The 22384-nt window shown below is 38.2% G+C and overlaps 1 protein-coding gene across 3 annotated transcripts in view; it reads right to left on the bottom strand.

The window, feature by feature from the left end:
* Positions 1 to 316: 316 nt before the first annotated feature.
* LOC120725180 (voltage-dependent L-type calcium channel subunit beta-3-like) overlaps positions 317 to 22384 on the bottom strand; it is a 38502-nt gene continuing 16434 nt past the window's right edge. For 2 of the 3 annotated variants that reach the window (XM_040017926.1, XM_040017942.1), the window contains exons 2-14: positions 11780 to 11845; positions 9928 to 10050; positions 9345 to 9484; positions 8408 to 8469; positions 8284 to 8309; positions 6980 to 7060; positions 6834 to 6892; positions 6592 to 6701; positions 5666 to 5674; positions 4683 to 4834; positions 4407 to 4502; positions 3986 to 4159; positions 317 to 2678 (exon numbers count right to left, since the gene is read on the bottom strand). In XM_040017926.1, the coding sequence (XP_039873860.1) occupies positions 1893 to 2678; positions 3986 to 4159; positions 4407 to 4502; positions 4683 to 4834; positions 5666 to 5674; positions 6592 to 6701; positions 6834 to 6892; positions 6980 to 7060; positions 8284 to 8309; positions 8408 to 8469; positions 9345 to 9484; positions 9928 to 10050; positions 11780 to 11845 (1884 nt within the window). In that variant the 3' untranslated portion in view covers positions 317 to 1892. The remainder of the gene's footprint in view (positions 2679 to 3985; positions 4160 to 4406; positions 4503 to 4682; positions 4835 to 5665; positions 5675 to 6591; positions 6702 to 6833; positions 6893 to 6979; positions 7061 to 8283; positions 8310 to 8407; positions 8470 to 9344; positions 9485 to 9927; positions 10051 to 11779; positions 11846 to 22384) is intronic. The other variant, XM_040017936.1, reaches the window with a different exon arrangement.

Below are 22384 nucleotides of genomic sequence, written 5' to 3' on the forward strand. Positions count from 1 at the left end.
TGATGAGTTCAAACAGGTGCCATTCATACAGGTAACGAGTGGGGGACAGAAAAGCTTCTTACAGAAGACGTTACAGGTCTGTGAGAGCCAGAGATTTTCCTTGTTTGAGGTGACCAAATACTTATTTTCCACCCTAATTTACGAATAAATTCTTTACAAATCCTACCATGTGAATTCATGGATTTTTTTTTCACATTCTGTCTCTCACAGTTGAAGTGTACCTCTGGTGCAAATTACTGACCTCTGTCATCATTTTAAGTGGGGGAACTTGCACAATCGGTGGCTGACTAAATACTTTTTTGCCCCACTGTATGAGCTTGCTTAAATGTTTGTCCATCTTGGTTCCCGTGACCTTAAGTGTTCGGGCAAGTTACCTTGTTTCTCTCTTGCAATACTGCTGGATGATCTTGAGTTCATCTTGAAAAAAACTTTCGCTGATAGATTCAGTGGACAGTAATTATTGAGTGTGGTGTGATTTAACACATTTTACAGTTTAATGATTTTCAATAATAGAATGCATATTTGTCGAAATTAACTTCTGAATGCTGTACAAAACCAACCAACAAACAAACAAAGATAGCCAAAAAAAAAGTCTTAAAAGGAACAGAGTCAATCCCATCTTGTTAAAGTCTGTGGTTCTACCAAAGTCTTACCAAACAGTGCAAGAGGCTCTCTGGTTCTCCTTACATTTACTTAACAAGGCAATTATGAAGTATGTACAAATGCATAGAGATTGTATTCAAGCAATATATTTTATCACAAGAAGATGCATAGAGTATCCAGCATATAGCACAGGTCAGTGTCACCAAAAGATTATTCATGCTTCCAGACACAGCAAACACAAGTCAGTAAATATGCTTGTACACCAGTGTAAAAAGTAGGAAGTAAAGTAGTGACTTCACTCTCAAATCATGTAGAAAAATAGTTTGACTTTTCATAACAGTGTTTAAAATAACTTGTCTTTGGACACACCAATTTAAATGAAGATGTGACACCGAAATGCACAAGTCAGTTGTTCGCCACAGTTGTATGAACATTTGATCAGACAAAAAAATCTCACTGTGCAGATATGTAGAAGAAAATATCCTAAAATACAACATTCATTGTTGTAACTTTTCTTTCACATTTTGTGCATTTAATGAGTTAGTTAATTGTCTGATAAGGGAGATAAACATTAATGGGCTGCAACTAATGATTTCGTTTAATTGATTAACCTGCCACTTTATACATTAGTAAATTTACTCTTTAGTCAATAAAATGTTAAAGATTCAAATTGCAGTTCCCCATAGCTTAAAGTGACATTTCCAAACTGATTGTTTTGTTTGGTTCAAGAACCAAGTTGACACAAAATAATGTTTCACAATATCAAAACAAAGTCACAGTAAAACATTTTAGTCTGATGTCACAGCTACTGTATACTGAATCAAAACATAATACATGTTTTTTGTTGTTGCTGCTATTCTGAATTACTGTAAACTGAGCATCTTTCGATATTGGACTGATGGTCAGACAAATTCATTGGCTGCTGTGATCATGACAAATTAAAAAAGTAACCTTAGTGGATACTGAAATTATATATGAAATTATTATCGTGAACACTAGACTAGAGCGAGTCATGAGTGTTCTGATGCAGTTTAACCTTGACCACTGTTTGTGCCAAAACACGTATGGAGCCGTAAGACTTAGGATAAAACATACAAAAAATTTTATCTTACAAGAGCTAAATTAAGAAAGAACCAGATGTGTGCATGTGGGACAGGGTAAATCTTTAAAAAATGAAATATGAGGAGAAACATTGACTACAAAGAAGACATAACCTGCCCTGCCCATTAGTGCATTATAAGGTGAGAAGCATAATTCCATGCATCAACCTGGAGTAGAAACAACAGTCACTAGTGTATATAGGAATCTCTGTGCCACTGTCGAGCATCTCTGTCTCTATCTCTATCTCTACCTCGATCCCTATCCCTGTCCCTTTCCCTGTCCTTATGTCTTTCTCTATCCCTATCCCTGTCTCTATCTCTGTCTCTATCTCTTTCTCTTTCCCTGTCTCTGTCCCTGTCTCTCTCCCGGTCTCTGCCTGGGTAGTGGTGGTAGCTGTGATGGTTGTGTGCAGTATAGTGATCCGTTGTGTGGTGTGTCCGTGGTGGAATATGCTGGTGATGTCTGTGCTGCCGGTTGCGCTCATTGTGCTCCTGTTCATAGTCCTCCCCAACATATGGCTGGATGTTTCCACGATGATGTTGGTGGTGGTGGTGGTGATGGTGTTGGTGGTTACTGTTGTGATGATGGTGGTTATGAACCCGGAAGTTACAGTAAATCTCCTCCTCGTCCTCCTTTAGGACATCGTCCACCTCGCCACCCCTCTCCTCGGGCATGTACCTTCGAGGAGGCCTTGAGGCGTAATCCCTGCTCGACTGTATTTCCATGCCACCTGAAGTCTGGCTGTGCTGGACGTGGCTGTGGTGCTCCGTCCGCCGGTGGTGGTGGTGATGGTGATGGTGGTGGGTGTGCTGGGGTCTTTTTGGCTCAGTCCTCAGGAGCCGCTCTTCCTCTTCTCTCTGGCCCTCCTCAGCGGTCTGCTCCTGAGCCGGGACTGAAGGGGGCTCATGGTCTAGATGGTTCTCCCGTGAGCCTTTCCTCTTAGGGGCACCTGGCTTCTTGCTTTTCTGCTCATCCTAGGAAAAAAAGAAAGAAAAAACATAGTGTTTTCTGACTAAATATAACCATTATATCACAGATTATACATCTTACAAGGAAAAGCTTATGGACAGATCTTTATGAAAGTTCTTTTTGTATTATAAATTATAGAACTTGAAATGGTAATTGGGGCAAAAAAGTTAAAAATATGACTTTTAGACGAAATATTCTCATGAATTAAAAGATAATTGTGATTACATTAGTATAACTGGATCACTGGTTTAAAATGGTCATTCATGATGGAAACCATTATTTTATCTTAGAATAATATTTATCTTCTTATGTCTAATGATCTGGTCAAAACTGTCGCTGTAATTGACAGATATCTTATTTTTGCATGTAGTGGAGGGTGGAGAGCTTAAATCCTCCATTACGTTACAGGTCACGACTGTTTAATAAGTATTGCAAAGATCTGTGAGACATTTATTTTGATGTTTGACTTTTATTTTCTTTGTCAGTATTTTGTCCTCAAAAAACTATTTTCAGTTTGGTGAATAAAGACAAAGTTTCCACATTTACTGTAAAAACTAAAACTTAGTATATGCACAAAGGTAGAAATGGTGCTGTTTTATTTAAAGCTCAATCGTTGAAACTGTATAGATGTGCACAAGCATGAGCCTGATTTCCATAGTCAACACTCCTTTTTTAAATCATTTACATATTAAACTGTTTGCACCACAAATATTTATTTTAATCAATTAGGACAATGGTAAAAAAGAAATGCAACTTCACCAAATGTTAAGTTAAGAGATTCATCAAAGAAGAGAAGAAAAGTACATGTGTTTTAATTGATAGCCTTAGCTTGGGATAATTAACTTAATTAAATAAAAGTAGGTCAGCCTATCAATCCAACTATTGCTTTTTGTTTGTATCTACTACAGTATTAGTCTATCTTTATATAGTCTGTGTTATTTCTGTTTTCTGTCATTTTCCCAGGAAGTTTCACAGCACTATCAAGTTGTTTCTACATAGATTACACTATAGTCATGATAAACATGGTACTAACTACTCATCTCCACTGCTACACGGGAGTGACAATAGAGTCTGAAAATATCTCACTCACCAGAGGTAAGCCTATCTCATTTCTTCAACTTTCCAGTGAAGTACGATGAGAGGAAATGAAATGAAAGTGTTAGATGAATTCTGATGAGATTATTCACAGTTCAAACATTTATTTTCCACACTCAGCTGTCTTTCTAATACATGAGATGAATGGGATGAGATTAGACTTTACATCTGTTTTTTCTTTGTAGCTTTTCTCTGTACTTGTTTGTGTTTTAAGTACCGGTATTACTGTAGGACTGGCAGGCAGTGTATTCTCAGCCAGCTGGGCCACCACTGCGTTGGCAGGCTCCATCTCTGGCGGATGAGTGGCTCTCCAATAGGACTCCAGGTAATCAGCAATGTGCTCACAGGCATCCGATAGCTGGTTTTCATCTAAGATGACATCAAACATTTCCTATAGGAAATGGAAAAATTCAATTGAAAAGTGTGTAACAGTCAGGAGACAAGGGCAAATCTGTGGTTATTTTTGAGAATCACAAATAAGGTCTAAATGATGTTTCAACGGCACACCAAAATCGTCAGATATGTTGTTGTTGGGCCCTCAGCAGTCCCACTGGAAATAACACATGTAGTATATATTCATACACTAAAGTAGTCACAATTCTGCCAACTTTTCTCATCTGCCACTAGATGGCACTCACTGGTGGACATTGAGCAAGCTTGTCTGCTGCCACAAGCTGAACATTGAGATGTTTGGTCTGAGACTTCCCCCTGGTCTTGATCAGTCTTGTCAACACCTGTTTGTCAGGAATCAAGAGAAGGAGGAGAATAAAAGAGGAAGTGAAAAAAGGGACTTGCATTTTAAAGTTTCTCTTTATTATTAGTTCAAAACATTAAAAGAACTGAAATAGTCCAAAGTTCACGTTTAGAAAAATCATGTCTCATCGGATTCCACAGTCTTTTCCGGTGAAGCTTACTTTTGGTGAGGAGATCTTTACATAGACAAGAATTGGAGCCAGGGAGGTCTTGGACACCTGCATAGGGTGGTTGACGGTGTCTGCGTCTAAAATGACCAACTGCAGACTGCGGGCGAGCTCAAAGATACGCTCCACCTCCCCTTGGATCTGAGCTGCAACACCAGAAAGCAAAAGCAAGACTTTAACATCTAAAATCCAGGAAAGTTACTCTGTACATGATTAAACATTTTAACATGTACAACAATAACGCATCTTAAATATAACTTGTTTTTAGGCTGCGGATGTGTATCAAGACATACCAGTGACTTATCAAGACTGTATCAAGACAGTACTTTTATATATTTTATGGGGAGTCGTTCAGGCTTGATAATGTACAAAAAATAAATGTCAATATTAGTTTTAAGCACATCTCACTGTCACGTGCAAAACCACAGACACTCTAGGATATGTGCTTATTTGTAATTATTGTCATCTTTTCTCTGCTATACCATTTCTAATATAGAAAACAAAAGGTACGCACACTCACTTCACAAAACACATCAGCAGATTAAAAACTGTGTTAATGAAAAACATGCCATGCTTAATAAAACTTCTTTTAAAGGTTATTTGTTTTCATTTTCTTGGTGAGCTAATCCACGCGGTGAGTAAGACTTGTTACGCTCATGGGAGTGTATTTAAAGACTGGCCACGAGAGGGAGCGTGAAGCAGGGCATACAGAAAATGTGGCTGCTTCTGTCCTTAATGAGTTATAGTGTTCACAAATAACAGTGAAGCACATGCATATCTCTCAACCCAGCAAACTGAGAAACTTAATAACAGTCGATTTCAATTTTAATGACAGTGAAGTCCACAAGTCAATGGCTGTATACATACAGAGTGTTAAAAAAGTGGCAGCTGAGACAGATGTGATGAGGTAATGATAGGAGAAGGAAAGTGGAGCATTCAAAAACACAAGGACTACCAGTGCTTTCAGTCATACATACCGGCAGCATCTGGGATGAGACAGCAATGGGAAAGACAAGAGTAGAGAAAACCAAACAAATTTTTATCACGCTTCTGTCTGATACCAAATATTTACTCTTCTAGGAAAAGGCAAGATTTGCACTATCCTAGTGCACAGTGTCACTGGGACAAAGACATCAAATCCACAGTAAGTTTCCAGTCAATATATAACCATAACTGACAGACAACAGACTGCTTTATGCAGATCTGATGTCAGTGTTTTCATCTGAGTCTCTGTCATATTTAACTATTCATTTCAAACTCTTTGTCTTCATGGCAATGGATAAATTATTCTCTCACATTATGAATTTGGAATAATCTTTGGACCATATATAAAAGCAAACTCTGTGAGCATGAGCCACACTGTGTTAATGGGATAAAGCAAGCATCATATCAAACCTGGGTCAGACAGTATTGGTTTCCTATTTTATCCTAATTAGGTTTCCAAAAGTTTTTTGCCACCAGAGACCAAAAAAGTGAGTCCCAGAACGCTTAAACAATTAAAGAAGTGTAGTCAGACCACTGTCGTTTGAAATGATTGATTCATTACAGCAGCAGACAGTTAGAGGTTGATGTCCATGCTCTGAGCTCATAGGGATGCTTCTTTATCACTATGTGTTTCACATTAGAGTGATAAGTTAACATGCCCTGGAGCCTGAAGGTGGATGCTGGGGTGGTGGAGGGGTTGAACTTGCGTGCAGGGAAGCCGTAACACTGACATGTCAGAGGAAGAGATGCTAAATTGGGACATTGTGTTTTCATATATGATGCATTTAGAGTGGCTGTCTTGATTTTCTCCATCTGTTTTTGTAATTGATTTATTTTCTTATTGCTACTACTGCTTCAGTTGTCTTTATGCTGTGAATGTCAACCAGGGAAGCTGTTCTGGAGATGACAGACGGCATACCTAAATTGGAGCGGGTGTTGGAGCGATCCATTAAGGCCTTTTTGCCAGGGTTGTTGAGGATGGATCGTTTTGCCAGTGAGATATCTGCTGTTACCCGCGTAATAGTAATTCTGGAGCAGAGACAAAATAACAATCATGATTACACAGTTATGATTTTTGTTGTTTTATTTTATTTTGGGGTTGTTGTTTTTTTTCAAATAAATTATGTGATAGATTATGTGAAGAATTAAATCAGAACTTACCTGCCTTCAAATCGATGTTTTAAAAAGTCAAATAGTGCTTTTTGCATCATATCTGTTACCTACAAGAGGGAAACAAATAAAGTTACTCCAAATTCAACAAATAATACTAGAGTTTTATATTTCTTCAAAAGTCAAATTAAGCTCACCTCTAAGCCCTTCAGTGATGGTCCCATTAGAACCACAGGGCGCATTGTAGGCACTACATCATACATAGCCACCTGCTCCCCCTGTAGCAAAAAAAAAAAATTAACAAAAATCCCCCAAAGTTAGATTTTTGCTTATGAAACAAGAGCTACATGAGGAACCACTATACCCATCATCTAAAGGCTAAAATTATCTTATTTTTATGAACAAACTCAAAGTTTGATGATGCATGATGATCACAAGCTCAATTTTGGCTGTACTCAAATGCTTAAACATATAAAGAAGAATAACTTATTAACATGTTATTAATACCACTTTGAGCATTAGATTTTGTTCTTACTTTTTAGCTGGTCATAGCAACAGATAGCAACTTAGAAATTCATGAACTATTTTTTTAGCCCGTAATATACCAAGGTGATCTAAATGCAAGTCAAAAGTTCAGTTGGCCAGTGTGACGTTCCTGGATCGGTGACCTAGTGTTTTGAGTTTTGTACTTTTACTTTTGATTTTATTATGGATTATGACTGTTTGTGTTTTGGTTTCTGTCCTAGTATTTCTAGCTCCCTGGTTCTGTAGTACTTCCTGAGTTCTAATTCTTAGTTTTTGTTGTTTGGTTTCCTGGCGTTAACTCTGTGCCCTTCTGTCCTACATTTCAGGTCTCGATGTTCTGCCTCCCCAGTCTCTGTTAAGTTTACGTGTCTAGAGTTCAGTTTTACTTTGAAGGTCTGTGTCTCATGTCAGTGTTTCTAGTTTTGCTTCCCTTTGGTCTCGTCATGTCTCATTTCTCCCAGCTGTGCTCTCCTCCTGTGTCTCATTCCCCTCATTATTCCCCAGTGTATTTAAGCCCTGTGTTTCTCTGCGTCAGTGTCGTGTTGTCCCTCATGCTGTGTGTTTCCTTGTGTGCCTCTTGATGAAGTTTATATTTTCCAGCTTAGTTTAGTCCTGTATTATTTCCGTGTGTCAGCAATAAAGCTGAATTTTGAGTTATTCCCACGTGTTGGGAGTTCTGCATTTTGGGTCCTCTTCCTGCCTGTACACAGCTGAATCATGACAGCCAGTTTTACTGACACTGTCAGTCCAATGGACAACACACATATCCTTGCTTTAGTCTGAAAGTTAGAGCAACATTTGTAAAATGGTACACAAGACAAAACCAAAGCTTCTGCATTCAAGAATTCACTGTATGCAGTGAAAATATGAATAAGATAAAATCAGTTGTTGTGCTTCTAGAAAGCAGTGTTCTTTATAATGAGGATCGATGGGCTGAAACAGATGTAAACAGAGTGTAAACACTTTCGTCACTTACCGGCTTCTTTTTCACCTGCTGATTGGCTGCTTGTGCAGAATGACAAAATCGCACACGTTCCACAGTTATTATGAATAAAAAAGCAAACATATTTATTGTTACTCCCTTGTATGCACATACTGACCTTGTGATGGAGGAGTATATTTCTTCGAGTTCATATCTTGAGCTACCTGAGATGCAGCTTTGCTAAAATGAGAGGAAATCTCTGATTTAGTTTAAGTCTGCAACAACCAAATCGCTGATTTTACCACACTCTGAATTTCAGTGCTTTAGTAATGATAAAAATAGACCACCATGTTTCTATGCAATGAAGGATTTTGGTGCTTAGAGACTGTGTGTCTATTTATAGCATAAGACACAAATATATGAAGCTTAGAGGGCAAATTCCTCAAAGTGGTTCAGCGCAGTTTCCACCAAAGCAACATTTTTAAGATTCTTTAGATGTGTTACAGTCTAACTGTGTCAATCAATGAGCTTTTGCCTTCTGGTGAGGGGGGTGGGGGCGCAACCTTTTGAAGTAACAAAAGGAAAATATAGTCATCTCCGTTATAATTTACTACCACACATGATGACATGAAACAAACTTAAGTTAAACAACATAAAATACATAAAATAACTAATGTCATTCATACATGAACACACTAAATTACTAAAAAGTAAGCTGGGAAAGTGTATGATACAAGTTTTAAGTCAAAATGTTATTTGCATATCACTACAGCAAACTTGTTTACCAGTCTGGTTGATAATTTTTTTAAATTGAGAACTTATTATTCCACACCAGTAAAAAGACTTTAGAATTGTCTTTTTGTTTTTTAAAAAAGGTCCGCTACCGAGCCACCACCCGCAGACAGGCTGATATCACAACCTTTCCTGTTTGTTTTTTTTCGTCTTTGTGCCAAAAGTATCAGTGTATACACATTCGAACCAACACTGTTTCCTCAAAGTCTCTCTGCTCCAGCAATTTTATTTATTTGTGGTCAATTTAAAACACAACTTTTGCATTGAAATTCCTGCATAAAAACCCTCATGAAGGAAATGAAAGAGCATCACGATGTACATACTTGGCTAATGCCTTGGCAGCTTTCCTCGCTTGGACTTCTCTTCGGATAAGAATGGTTTCCAGATTGACTGGACTGGGGACAAAGCCCACCACACCATCCTCCTTCACCGGCCGTCCGATCCACCAGTCATTGTTAAACTTCTGCTCATTCAGAAGAAAAAAAGAAGAGCGGACATTTAAAGATTGATGTTCTCATGTGACATTATTTTTATCTGATGATGTTAATGGTCCAATTTAGCAACTGTAGCTTTGCATTTTATGTTATCTGTATCTAAAGATTAACCCAAATCTTAATTAACAGGTGTCAAGCTTTATCAGCTAAATCACAGCACATTTCAAAATGTGCGAAAGGAAGAAGAATGCACCAAAAGTACGCCACTATCTGGACAATTTGAGATGTTGTGTTGCTTCTCCTCTTTGGATTTCTTTTCCGTCTCTTGGGTTACATTCCATCAGTTTGTTGTCATTTTGCTTCTCATTTTAAAATCCGCCTGGTTCTGCCCTGTCAGTTAGGTCCTTCTAACAACCCCCATTTGTACTGTTTGTAATTTTGCATGATATGTGTATTTGTGTTTGTTTCAAACCTCTTTGATATGTAGGAAGTCCCTGGCCTCAAAAGTGACAGCCTGGCCTGGTACAGGGACGTTGTCATCGTCTGCTGGCGTGTAAGAGAAGTTGCATCGTACAGCAAATGCCACAGGCTTGTACTGGGAATACAAGGCAGGAGTTATGATTACTAATAAATCATATTATATACAATACAATCTACATCAGGGTAAGAGAGTAACCTTGTGTATTCCATTTTACAAAAGCTAAAAGCTAAGCTTTTATAAATATGACATTTAATGAATTAGGTCAGTAATAATAGGTAAGTAAAAAAATAGTAGGTTAAAGTTAAAAATACAACCATTAGTCAAGAAAAGAGAGTTACTGTGATAATACCACAAGCTGTAACGTACGACCAAACAAGTCACTGATCTTTTATCCTTGTATTAATATTCAATCCTATTTTACTGTATGTGAAGTTGCAGATAATTGTGATTCCTCAGTTCAGTAAGGAATAACTAACTATTAGAGAATTTCAGAATGTTGACTTCATTCCAGTGTTTTAACATCATTAGATCATAACATTTATCAATTTTTTTCTCCCTTTTCTACATTTTTTTTAATTAAGGGGTGTGGCTAAACTGCATAACTGTGTCAAGTACAATTGGCTGTGTTGCCAGCATTTTGTGTACATACACAAATATGTGGCCTGATGCACATATAAATTAACATTTTGACAGATGTTAGGAAAACAAGTATAAGTTTAATGTGAAGTGCTATATTTTAGAAATATAGCTTAGACACAAATTCTGGAAGATTCTGCATTTCAGCTGTATAAGATGAAGCTACTGATGATTAAATTCCTGTTGTCTGACTGTCATAGGACACGATAATGTTTTGTTTGATTTTTCTTCCACCAAAGGGATATGTTTAATTTATGCTTAGGAAAAATGACCTGTTGCTGTTTCTTCTTTGTTGCACTGTAACTACTGTATGCTTCCTCCTGACCGAAGGTTGGTGTTGTAATCCTATCAGAATCAAATGTCAGTGGCTTGTCATTCAAGCTGCTAATTACTCCACTTTGGAAAGATTAGAGACTGTGGGAGAGGTTGGAGGGTCAGTAGGTGACAGGTCGGGTGTCTTTGCCGCCTTAATTACAAAGCAACAGTGGGAGCACATTAAATCTGTGGGGGAGGATTTAATTTAATATACAACACATCAGCAGGGTCTGCTTAAAGGGCAAAAGAGAGGAAGTCTGCTATCAACTGGGGCTTTAAAAAATCACATCTCTAATGACCTTAATTGTGATTATGCCCCAAAAGGAAAACCTATATCGCACATTTTGTATGTATGTAAGCCAGACTTAAAAATGATAACCATATGATATTACATTCATAGTATAATACCAGCAGGTTCAATCGTTTTACCTCATCTTGACTATCTATTGTGTTTAATATATACACACTGCAGAAAAATGTTGTTCCACTGTTGTTCTGACGGCAAAGTAATTAATCACATATCAAATTTCTTTACAATTTAAATGTTGTTGCATTACAATATAGTTTGTGTCAGTTAAATTGGTTATTTTGCTATCTTGCTAGAAAGCATATGGCTAAAGATGAAAGTATTGTAATTTATTTGAAGCAATAATCAATATCCTTGGTCATCATCCTTCTCCTGGCAGTGAGCACATAAAGGAATGACAAGGATGAAGACTGTGATGACTCATTTCAGTAGAAGAATATTGCTTCGCTAATCCAATGTCCAGATGTGTGTGTTTCATGTCTGTGATGTAATCATGTCCTTGAGAGCAGCCTCTCTCAAAAATGAGTCTGTAAGAGCCACAGTGGGTCAGATCAGGTGATACATGATGCAACAGAGCAAAAGTACCTTTGCTTTCTCCAGCTGCACCTGGGCGTTTCTTTCCTCAACGACATCTGTGTCCTTATGCTCTCCCTGCAAGAGATACAAAGGAAGAGCAATTAGTTTGATTAATTCACTGTAAATAAGACAAGAGAGGAATGCTGCAGAAGGAGGACAAGAAATTACATATTTTCCGCTGCAGTCATTTCAAGGGTGGTTACATAGTGGAGGACATATGAGACATTTAAAATGTATTTAAATCAATGCAGCAGCAGCAGCAGCAGCAGAGTTACAGTCCAAGCATGGTTCAAACTCCAAAAACACTGGATTCAAAATAAAGACCTTAGAACAATAGAGAGGAAAGCCCACCAATCAGATATGAGCAAACATGTTGCAGCAGTGGAAAAGAAAACATTCATATTTTAAAATTCTATCCAGTAATGCAACTCAGCAGCGTCATTAGTTAGCCATACTCTTTCTGACGAACAAACAGCATAATTTACATGTCGCACTTTATTTTTTAAAGTTTCTCTGTCCTAGTCAAAGTCGAATCTATTCAAGTCATGTAGGGTGTCCCAAAAAAAACGAGAGCTGCAGTTGTTCAGCAAACGAGAGCCAAAAAGGAATCGTTAAACAGCAGAGTTTTAGCAAGAGAAAAAACTAATGTCATAATGAAACTAACAGGAAAACCCTTATGGAATTTAACCAAACAAAAGAAAACTAAATAAAATATTGCCTCACAATAAGCTGTCCCTTCCTATACTTTTGCCTTCTCAACTGCATGGACTCTATCAGTTACACGGGTAAACAACATAACATAAACGACATAATATGTTATATATTATTTTTACAGAATTTCAGCAACAGAAAAACATTCTCTTATTCTACCTTACTTGTCTTGTGTCCCAGTTGCTCTTGGGTCAGTCCTATCAATGCAAATATGGATTTATTACTAACGACTAACAGCTGATTCCCAGGAAACACAGATGCAAAAGAGAAACTGATCATGTGATCAATAATTGCAATAATTAAACAACTTATCAATTAGCTTTCAAGAAACTTTGCATGTAATTCTGCAAAAATGTAGCAGCAAACTCCCCCAGGGACACTCCAGGTTTATGCACCATGTGTCCCTAAGATTAGATTGTCCTCTCAAAGACATGGTAATTAACGCTCTCAGTGTCATAGCCAGGAGGTGGCAAAGCCCATCGCGTCAATCTGGCACTCATGATACGCACTCGCATCCCAGAGTCGCAAATCAGGTCTGTTGTTGAAGACAGTCTGCTCCGCCTGATGCATTTAGATCATGCGCCCTTGGTGGGTCAAAGTCAATATTCTCAAATCTAATCTGAAATTGTTGGTGCACAAAGTGATTTTTGTATTAGGTCCCTACCAATGATATAAAACATTAAAATTAGTTTGCAAATGTTTGCTCTGCTTCATTTAGATGCTCTTTGACTTGTTAACACATTGAAAATCATACACAGCTAAATGGTGAAGTAATAAATAAGATCAATTATGGCAATCCACACCCCACTCCTAGCTAAAGTGTTTTTTCTGCAAAAAACTGGAATTGCAACTCCTTGTCTTCTGAAGTGGAATGGAGAGTTGCTTTTGCTTGCCCGCTGCCCACCCTGAGCAATGCTCCCCACAGTGTTTCCACTTGATCACAGTAAAGGGAACAATTACATTCTCCAGCAAACATTGCAGTCAGCTGCAATACCTGCCTCCTCGAAAATCTAACAAAATGTCATCATATTTTAAACATTTAACATGAAGACTTCTACAATCCACTATGGCTGTTCATATGATTAAGACTTTTTTTTTTAAGTAATTGAGAATATAGGCTGCTCACTGTGCAAACCCAAAGAACCTTTTTTTTCTGGCACACCTTTACTCTACCACCTGCTCCCCCTCTCCATGTTATTCTAAATGAGTGCACACTGACACTACTGAAACACTTATGATGATGGATTATGCACCATGTCATTACCATAGGCCAATTTTTACTTCTGACCTATCTTCAACTCCAAAATGGCTTAGCTTTAAAATGAAATTGAAAGAGAATAGCAGGGACTGCAACGAGGAAGGAAAGCATGAGGCGTGAGGGAAGCGACTGAGAGCGCTACAGTGCTACAAGAAGAAAACAAAGTAAAAGAAAAATATCTTCAGAGAGAAAACAAAAGCACATTCAGTGGTGGCACAAATGTGCACATATTTGCTCATTGGAGGGGGGGGGGCACACACACGACTAATACCCGAGAAACAACAAAAGTATTGATCAAAGAATCACAAGGACATAACGTATCAACGTGCTAGATTGCTGGTAATTACACATTACAGTTATGAAAAGCTGGTGGATGCAGTAGAGACAATGTCAAAACAGAAAATTGAAAATCAGAGAGAAGGAGGAAGTAAATCTCCCTGGGGCACAATTATGCCCAGGCAAGGATTTTTGTTTACCCATGCCTGGCAAAGACATCTGGTCGCACAGCACCCAGCTCTCCTGTGAGCCAGTGTCACCCAGCCAATAGTACAAAACGCCCCCGCTGAATTATTAAGCAACACTGAACTACTGCTGATGACTTTACGAGAATGAGTTGAGCTCTCCAAGAGAAAGGAAGCAAAAATCAATAATACATACATATATATATATATATAATTTTGAAAGAGATTGTAATTAATATCGCAAGTTAAGTAACCTTTTACTTTACAGTTCTGATTCACATATTTATTTAAAAGTTTTACATAAGTGGGGAAGATCTTAATGGACATGTCTGTGGTCTGGCATAACAGTTACAGTGTGTGATTCTAGACTCTATTGCAGGTGAAGACTGTGCCTGGTTTACTTTATTCACTGTGTTGCTGCATTGAAGCCATGTAGATAACTGTACCTGCTTGAACTGAGACATTTTCTCATTGTGTCTCATAATTATTGGATTATTCTCTCAGATTTCCCAACCTGTGCATAATCTGGCCCCGGCCTCTGAAATGTGAAGATCTGATCTTTTTCTTTGAGATAAATTACATTTAACTAAATGTTTAAAAAAAAAGGCTTTTGTTTCATTGTGTTATTGTGATTTTAAAGATGTGATCAATTCAGAAAATAAATCTTCACATTAATAGATGATCATTAGTTCATTAGTTGTTACAGTCCTTTCTCTTTTGATATTAAATTGAATCAGCTGAGTTAAAAGAAACTGCATCTTTGTTGACCAATAATACCCAGACTCTTCCCTGTACAGTATTTTCTCTCTATCACTAAACTTTTCTCTTATATAGGTACTCCAAGTTGATTTTTCATTCCACTCTTTCAAAGTCTTTACCCTTAACTGATCCCCTCATCATTTCATTAAATCCCCTTCTTTCTTCTCTTTTGTCCTTCTCTCTCTCCCTGTTGGAGAATCTTTTTAGACCATTACTGTGATTACGTGGCTTAGAAGGTGGGCAAAGGAAGGGAGAGGGCAAGGATGATGTGAAAAAAAAAAGGAGTAAAGGCACGCTCTCTCATGTGCTACCTGAAGGTGACTCCTATTCTGCTGAAAAGTGTTTACACAGCTCTTTCAACACACGCCAGGAGAGTCCATTAGGAAAGGAGCATCTGATTGGGGAGATGGACTCCATCCCCAAACCTAAATAATCAGGACCATCGAGTCACCAGGAGCCAGCTGGCTGCCCTGGAGGATTGTGATTCCCCAGAGGTCGAACTAAACTCTGAACCAGTTTTTAAAAGGATCCTGTTATACATGCAGCTTGCATCAACATCAGATATTTAGCAGGTATTTTAAGCCTTGCGTGACAAAATGTGCAAAATTCTCACTAAAACACTGTGTCCAGATGTACAGAATCAACTTTTCAACTTTGAGTGCAGAAAGTGTGAACTGAGAACTCCACTGACTGACATTGACCGAATAGGAGATATATGAGGGCTAGTTACACAGCTGTCAGCTGCAAAACAATGGAGGAAAGCACATCTGTTTATACAGATACAGCTTCATAAAGTGCATAATTAAAAAAAAAAAAAGTATTTTTCAACTTAATTAGTTAAATAAAATATCAAAAAACTGCCTTTCAAAAAGATCTGGTAATGAACGTAACCTCCCTTTTTTCATTACCTTACATCAACTGAGTGTTTAAGTTTCTTGATTGGTTCATGACTGGTTGACAGCTAAAGCAGTAACTACAGTCTCCCAAATGCTATTCAAAGAGGTGCATCGCCCTCTCTCACTGTAAGTCAGGTGAGGAGGGACCAGGTCATTGCCTGCTCATCCAACCATGTAGTGAAGTACTTTGATGCATGTGGTGGAGCTCAAATGATCATTTCCTTTTTGAATGTTGGAAACTTCTTTATGACATTTCCCTCCTTCTTTTCCTTTCTCTTTCATTTAGTTATCTTGCACTTAGCACTATTTGGAAAGCTTTTATTGCACTTACAGTAACATAAGTTAATAAGAGCTGGACAAACTTTTTCTTTGCTACACCTGTCTTTTATCTGCTCCATGTCGGTAAAACAGAAACACAAGTGGTGAAAAAGAGAGTAGGTAATGGCTAAAATGGCTTTGACACTCTCCTGAAAGTCCAGTCTTGAACTGACAAGTATGCCAAATTTCAAACCACACAGACCTTTGGCCCACCAGAGGATATAACTGTAAAAGAAGAAGATATTTTCAGTCTTTCACAAAGAGTAATGAAACATTAACTATCAAGGATGAAATCCCAAGTAGGTTGGGAGAATGTATAGAGTCTTCATGTCTACACATACTAGCTGTACACTGGGAGGCACGCTTGACTCTTTGCTGTAGGAAACTGTATCAAACAGTACAAGAACCTTTTCCTCTTGAGTTGAGGAGATGAGTTCAAATACAAGATATACGGTGGGAAAACTGACAATTTAAGATAACAGATGATCTTTCGATTTGATTTGATTTGTCAAAGGAAATAAAAAAAAAAAGATTACTACATTAAATAATTAAAATACAGTGATGTGCAATCCAAATTTCCTTCAAGGTGCAGCATGATAGGTGGTGACACAAAGATGAAAAGGCTCATGCATCATGATGTGTAAGTTCAGAATATAATCAGAGGGAAAATCCAGACAGCTATGTGCACAACCAGTCATGTAGGTCTCTGCATATTAATTGTGGGAAGACTCACATGGGGAGAGTTTACTTTAAATGACCGCTCTATGATCTTTGGCCATACCACCCACCATTATTCAAGAATAAAAATGAAAAAGGAAATATTACTATGAATGCTGAATCACAAAATACCTCCTCACAGGGTTAAAAACTAGAAAAGAAAATCCATCTATTATCTTAAGTTTCTTTCAGTGTCTCCTCTTGAATATATTTTTCACTGTACTGTGTAGAGTGTATTGGCCGAAGATACTCATACAGTAATTCCCGCTTCATATTACTCAACATACAGAAAGACATTTCCATGGCAACCATATGCAACGTGAGCATAAATTACTTCCACTGACGAAAATACGTCTGCTGTTACATTCTGTATACCACAATCCTCAGAAAAATATACATAAGAGTCACAACAACCCATACCTGACACCTTAACTCTCCTTCAAATTCATCACATCCTTATAGACAGACTAAAGACATTAAGTGAGCATTACATAAAACTCAATGGGAGATCCATCAAGGAGCTAGTTAAACCGTCATAAAACTTTCATTATATTTATGTCAGCTTTGAAGTGCTGATAGCACTTCATTACTGTACTTCCACCCTCAGATGACACAGCAGAAAACTATTACACCTGTACACTCATCTATAAATAGTATTTTAAATATGTCATAAAAATCAATCTTTTTATCTTTTCACGAAGTTCAGACGCTAATCCAACATCAGTGTAAAACATCAGCATGAAAAACAGGAAGCAGAAGTTAGTTGAACTAAAGATTCTTTTTGGATGAAGATAACTTTTTTATAGTTATTTTAACTGCTGAAAGGATGAAAGAAGTATCACCCTTTTAATATATTTAAAGAGCAGCAAAAGATTTGAATTCTACCATTTAGAGCTCAGTTTTTAGGGTATCTTTTGGCTTCTTTTAGCGTAAATATATAATGTTTGGGCTAGACATTAATATGTTAATTGGACAAACATGAGTGCACTAACACTAGTAAAATTCTAGCCCCCTAAACAGCAGAAAAGGACACATCTTAAATGGATTTATGTGATGGAGTACCCATTGTCAGCTCTAATACCACTTCAGAAGACAAGCAATTTACAGGACAAAACCCAGAGAAGTAAAACATAGTTATTTAGGAAGGTAAGGATATAGTTAATCCCATAGTGATTTGTTCAAAGCATTCATATTCATATGGGGAAACTTAATTTGGTTGATCTCTGGTTGTGTGAGTATGGAGATTTGCTACTACCTCCTGTACCCTCCCATGCATTCTTGGATACTCCTCGGGTACTGCTGTGATCTCACTCGTCACAAAAAAGACATCTAAGGCTAGGAGTTTCCACTTCAATGAACAAGACCAAGGTGAACAAATCTGTGGTGCCTTCATCCCTGTGGCAGTTAACTACTATAATAAGAGCCTTAAGTTTGAGAAGAGAGCTCAAACACTTGGCAGTTTATTATAGGACTGTGACTCCAGCATCATTCACTGACATACCACACAATGCAAATGAAAATTATGACAGCAGGGCTGAATAAATGACAGTATGGTAATGATAACAGAGTTTTAAAACCACCCTGTGTATCTCATGTGTGATGGTGAATTGGTTGTTCCTCTGTCCACAGCTGAATAATCACAGAAGAAAGGCATCAGTGCAAACTCTGCATAAAAGCCCCCAAGGACAATACTGAGAAGAGATTCAGCATGCCCACAACTGCATACAGCAAAAACCATCAGGACTTTTACATTCTCAGGCAGCGCCACAGTAATTCTTTTCACTCACAGTTCACTTAGACAGCAGGCTTTGATATATTACTTTAATCCAGCTTTTAAGAAAGTAATGATACAATTCTACTGTTGACATGAATCCAAATTTGAATTTAAGTCAGAACCACAAAAGACCATCTTGAGCTGGGCAAAAATCAGTGGTGATAGCAATGAGTCTTCAGACCACATTTTCTGTAATATTTGGGTACTTGTAAAGCTTCAAGCATGTTTTTTGAAAAATTGTGATGCTGCTGTGTCGGTAAAATCACACAGAAAACAAAATATAGATGAGTCACAAATAAAAACAAAAACTAAAAACTAAACAAAAAGCAATGTGTTGGACCTTTTAACCCGCCTCTGAGCCATTGCTTTTAGTTAAAGGATGGCTTTGCCCATCTTTCAGGTTTCACGAGATACTGAGCAAAGTGTAACTATTCATAGGAACCACAGACAGTTTTTATTTCATGCTACACTATAGTGTGGGCTTACATTAAGAAGTAAGCTGTTGCTCCTATATGCAGCCACAAGAGCTTCAGTGCGATTTGGCATTGGCTCTTCAAGTCTCTGGAATTCTGCTGGAGGGAGAAACCCAATTCTTCCTAAAGCTATTTCCTTTTTAATGTTTGTGGTGCAGACATGTCAGTCCAAACTCTTGCACGGGTTTTTAACTGGGTTGAGATTTGATGACTGTGATGGCATTAATACAATTTATTGTATTCCTACTCAATAAACTGTTCCACAGCTCCGCAGTGCAGTGGCTTACACATTTTCACACGAGGGAAGATCCCCAGGAAGAGATTGAATCCCTTGCGGATCCCTTTAGGAAAGTAAAAATCTGCCCAATCATAAATGTGGGAGCTTCCTGCTATGGTGACGCCTTGCAAATAAGAGAGAGGCTTAAAGTCGCTTTATACAAACCACTTAGTGTGCTATGGATGACATCATCCAGGAAGAGACTACTCCACGTTCCAAATTATTATGCAAATTGTGTTTAAGTGTCATAAAGATTAAATAAGTTGTTTTTCAATTAAACTCATGGATGGAATTGTGTCTCAGGACTCTTTTTATCACTGAAATCAATCTCGGACACCTATGATCATTTGTTTGCCAGGTGAGCCCAATTAAAGGAAAAACTACTAAAGAAGGATGTTACACATTGTTAAGCAGACCACCATTTTCAAGCAAAATAGGAAGGAAAAAATGATCTTTCTGCTGCTGAAAAGCGTGAAATAGTTGAATACCTTGGACACTTAATGAAAAGCTTAGATATTTCACCAAAATTTAGGCGTGATCACCATAATGTAAGAGATTTGTGGCTGAGTCAGAGCACACATGGGTTCGTGCAGATAAAGGCACAATGAGGAAGGTTTCTGCCAGACAAATACATCAGATTAAGCAGCAAACACATATTTGAAGCTGCTGGTGCCTCTGGAGCCCTGCGAACATCAAAGTGTAGGATCCTCCAGAGACTTGAAGTTGTGCATAAACCTTCTATTCGGCCACCCCTAACCAATGCTCACAAGCAGAAATGGCTGCAGTGGGCCCAGAACTACATGAAGACTAAGTTCCAAACAGTCTTGGTCACTGATGAGTGCAGTGCAACCCTGGATGGTCCAGATGGATGCAGTGGTGGATGGTTGGTGGACGGCCACCATGTTCCAACAAGGCTGCGTCGTCAGCAAGGAGGTGGTGGAGTCATGTTTTGAGCCGGAATCACGGGGAGAGAGCTGGTCGGCCCCTTTAGGGTCCCTGAAGGTGTGAAAATGACCTCTGCAAAGTATGTGGAGTTTCTGACTGATCACTTTCTTCAATCCTGTTGAGAACCTTTGGAGCATCCTCAAGCAAAAAAATTTGAGGATGGGAGGCAGTTCACATCCAAACAGCAGCTCTGGGAGGCTATTCTGACATCCTGCAAGATATTCAAGTAGAAACTTTCCAAAAACTTACAAGTTCCATGGATGCAAGAATTGTAAAACTGCTATCAAATAAGGGGTCCTATGTTAATATGTAACTTGACCTGTTAAGATGTTTTTGATTGAAATAGCTTTTGGTGTCAGTGAAATTGATCTACTAATGCTGCAAATTCAACAAAGGATCATTTTCAATTCTCTACAACCTATAAAATCTTTTGAAACTCTGTGTGCGTAATAATTTGGAACAGTGCATTTTAAGTTTTTTATTTTTGAAAAACATACTGTTTTCATTGGGAGTTTTGTTTAGTAACATTTGAATTACACCCTATTGGTCGATGACTCGAAAATTATGCCGACTGTCATTTGAATCGACTATTTAGGAAAAACAGAGAAAAATATCATTTGCATAATAATTTGGAACGCCGTGTATTGCAGATCAGACAGGATGAGGCTGATCTTACTTCAGTTCAGGATTTCAGGATTTATATAGTACGAATTCACAATAACAGTCATCTCAAGGTATTGGCAGCAATCCTTACATCTACAGAGACAAATGGATTAGAAGAAGGTATTGCTTCTACAGACAGCACCATCAGATACCCCAAAGAGGGCAATGGTTCTGTTTTTTATTTTGATTTGTCGCCTGCCTAAAGCACCTGCCAAAATACATTAAAACATAGTGAAAGTAGAGTGAAAGTTGCCACCACAAACGATGTTGCACACACCCAACTGCTGACACACACAGATAAACATATTGCCATCCCACTTCTAGTACCCTTTACTCATTACTCAATGGAGGGACCTGCACTCATCTTCACATTTGGCCTTCATTTTGGCCTCAGCTATAAAAGTGCCATGGCTCTACGGGTGCTGTGCGGTTAGTTTGACAAAATCTGTCAGAGAGGCATATAAATACCTGACTGACATGCTCTAAACTGCCTATGTAGACACTGTTGCTGCAGAAGGTATCTCAAGGACCATATTTTTCCATGACAATAGCGGCCTTACTGTTGCAGCACTTGGAAATATCTTTCTACTGCAGCTGTTTAAAGTAGATGTGCTGGTTTTGGCACAGAAAGCATGAGTGTAGAGTCTGTTGGTGAGTTTGACGTTTTTATCTTGTATGAGTCAATGATTTTTTTTTTCATGAACAAGATCAAAGATGTAATATCTTTACTCATATCACACTTTTGATCTGTGCATACATGCTGGGATGGTTATTAAAAGCTTGCTGCTGAATAGAGAGCCATGCATCAAAAAGGACCCAAACACAGGCCTCTTCCCCTTCATTACAGTTTATTGTTATCTGCAGAGCAGGTCAGTGATCTAATTGTGACTAATTTCCTGTCGGCCCACCAATGAGGCGCTGGCAACAAGCCCAGGTGTGGTGAAACATTTGTCAATTTTTGCCAATAAATATTTCCTCATATTTTTTTCTGTAGGTGAGGAATAATGGAACTCAGCTCTCTTACACCCATCTTCTTCTGCTGTTCATTTTTTACTTTGACATCCTATTCTGTATATTGTGATGATTTCTTTGCTACTGTATCTCTTGGCCATTAACAGCCAGTTCATTTGCATGCAGTGAGTGTTCTGATCCTGTTTTCTCCAAGCCCTGTCTAATCAGCTGCTTTGCATCATCTGTCTGAAGGAGACTGGCTCCATGCCCTCTCCCTGATGCTACCATAGAGCAGATACGGCCGGGCTGGCACAGCTATCTTTACTTTGGCACGAATCTCCGTCTGTGGAGTTTAAGGCTGCATCACATCTCTTTAGATCTCAAATTATAAATCAAAAAAGGCAGTAAATC

Source organism: Simochromis diagramma, unplaced genomic scaffold (genome assembly GCF_900408965.1).
Source record: "Simochromis diagramma unplaced genomic scaffold, fSimDia1.1 OVJJ01000205.1, whole genome shotgun sequence".
Lineage (NCBI taxonomy): Eukaryota > Metazoa > Chordata > Actinopteri > Cichliformes > Cichlidae > Simochromis > Simochromis diagramma.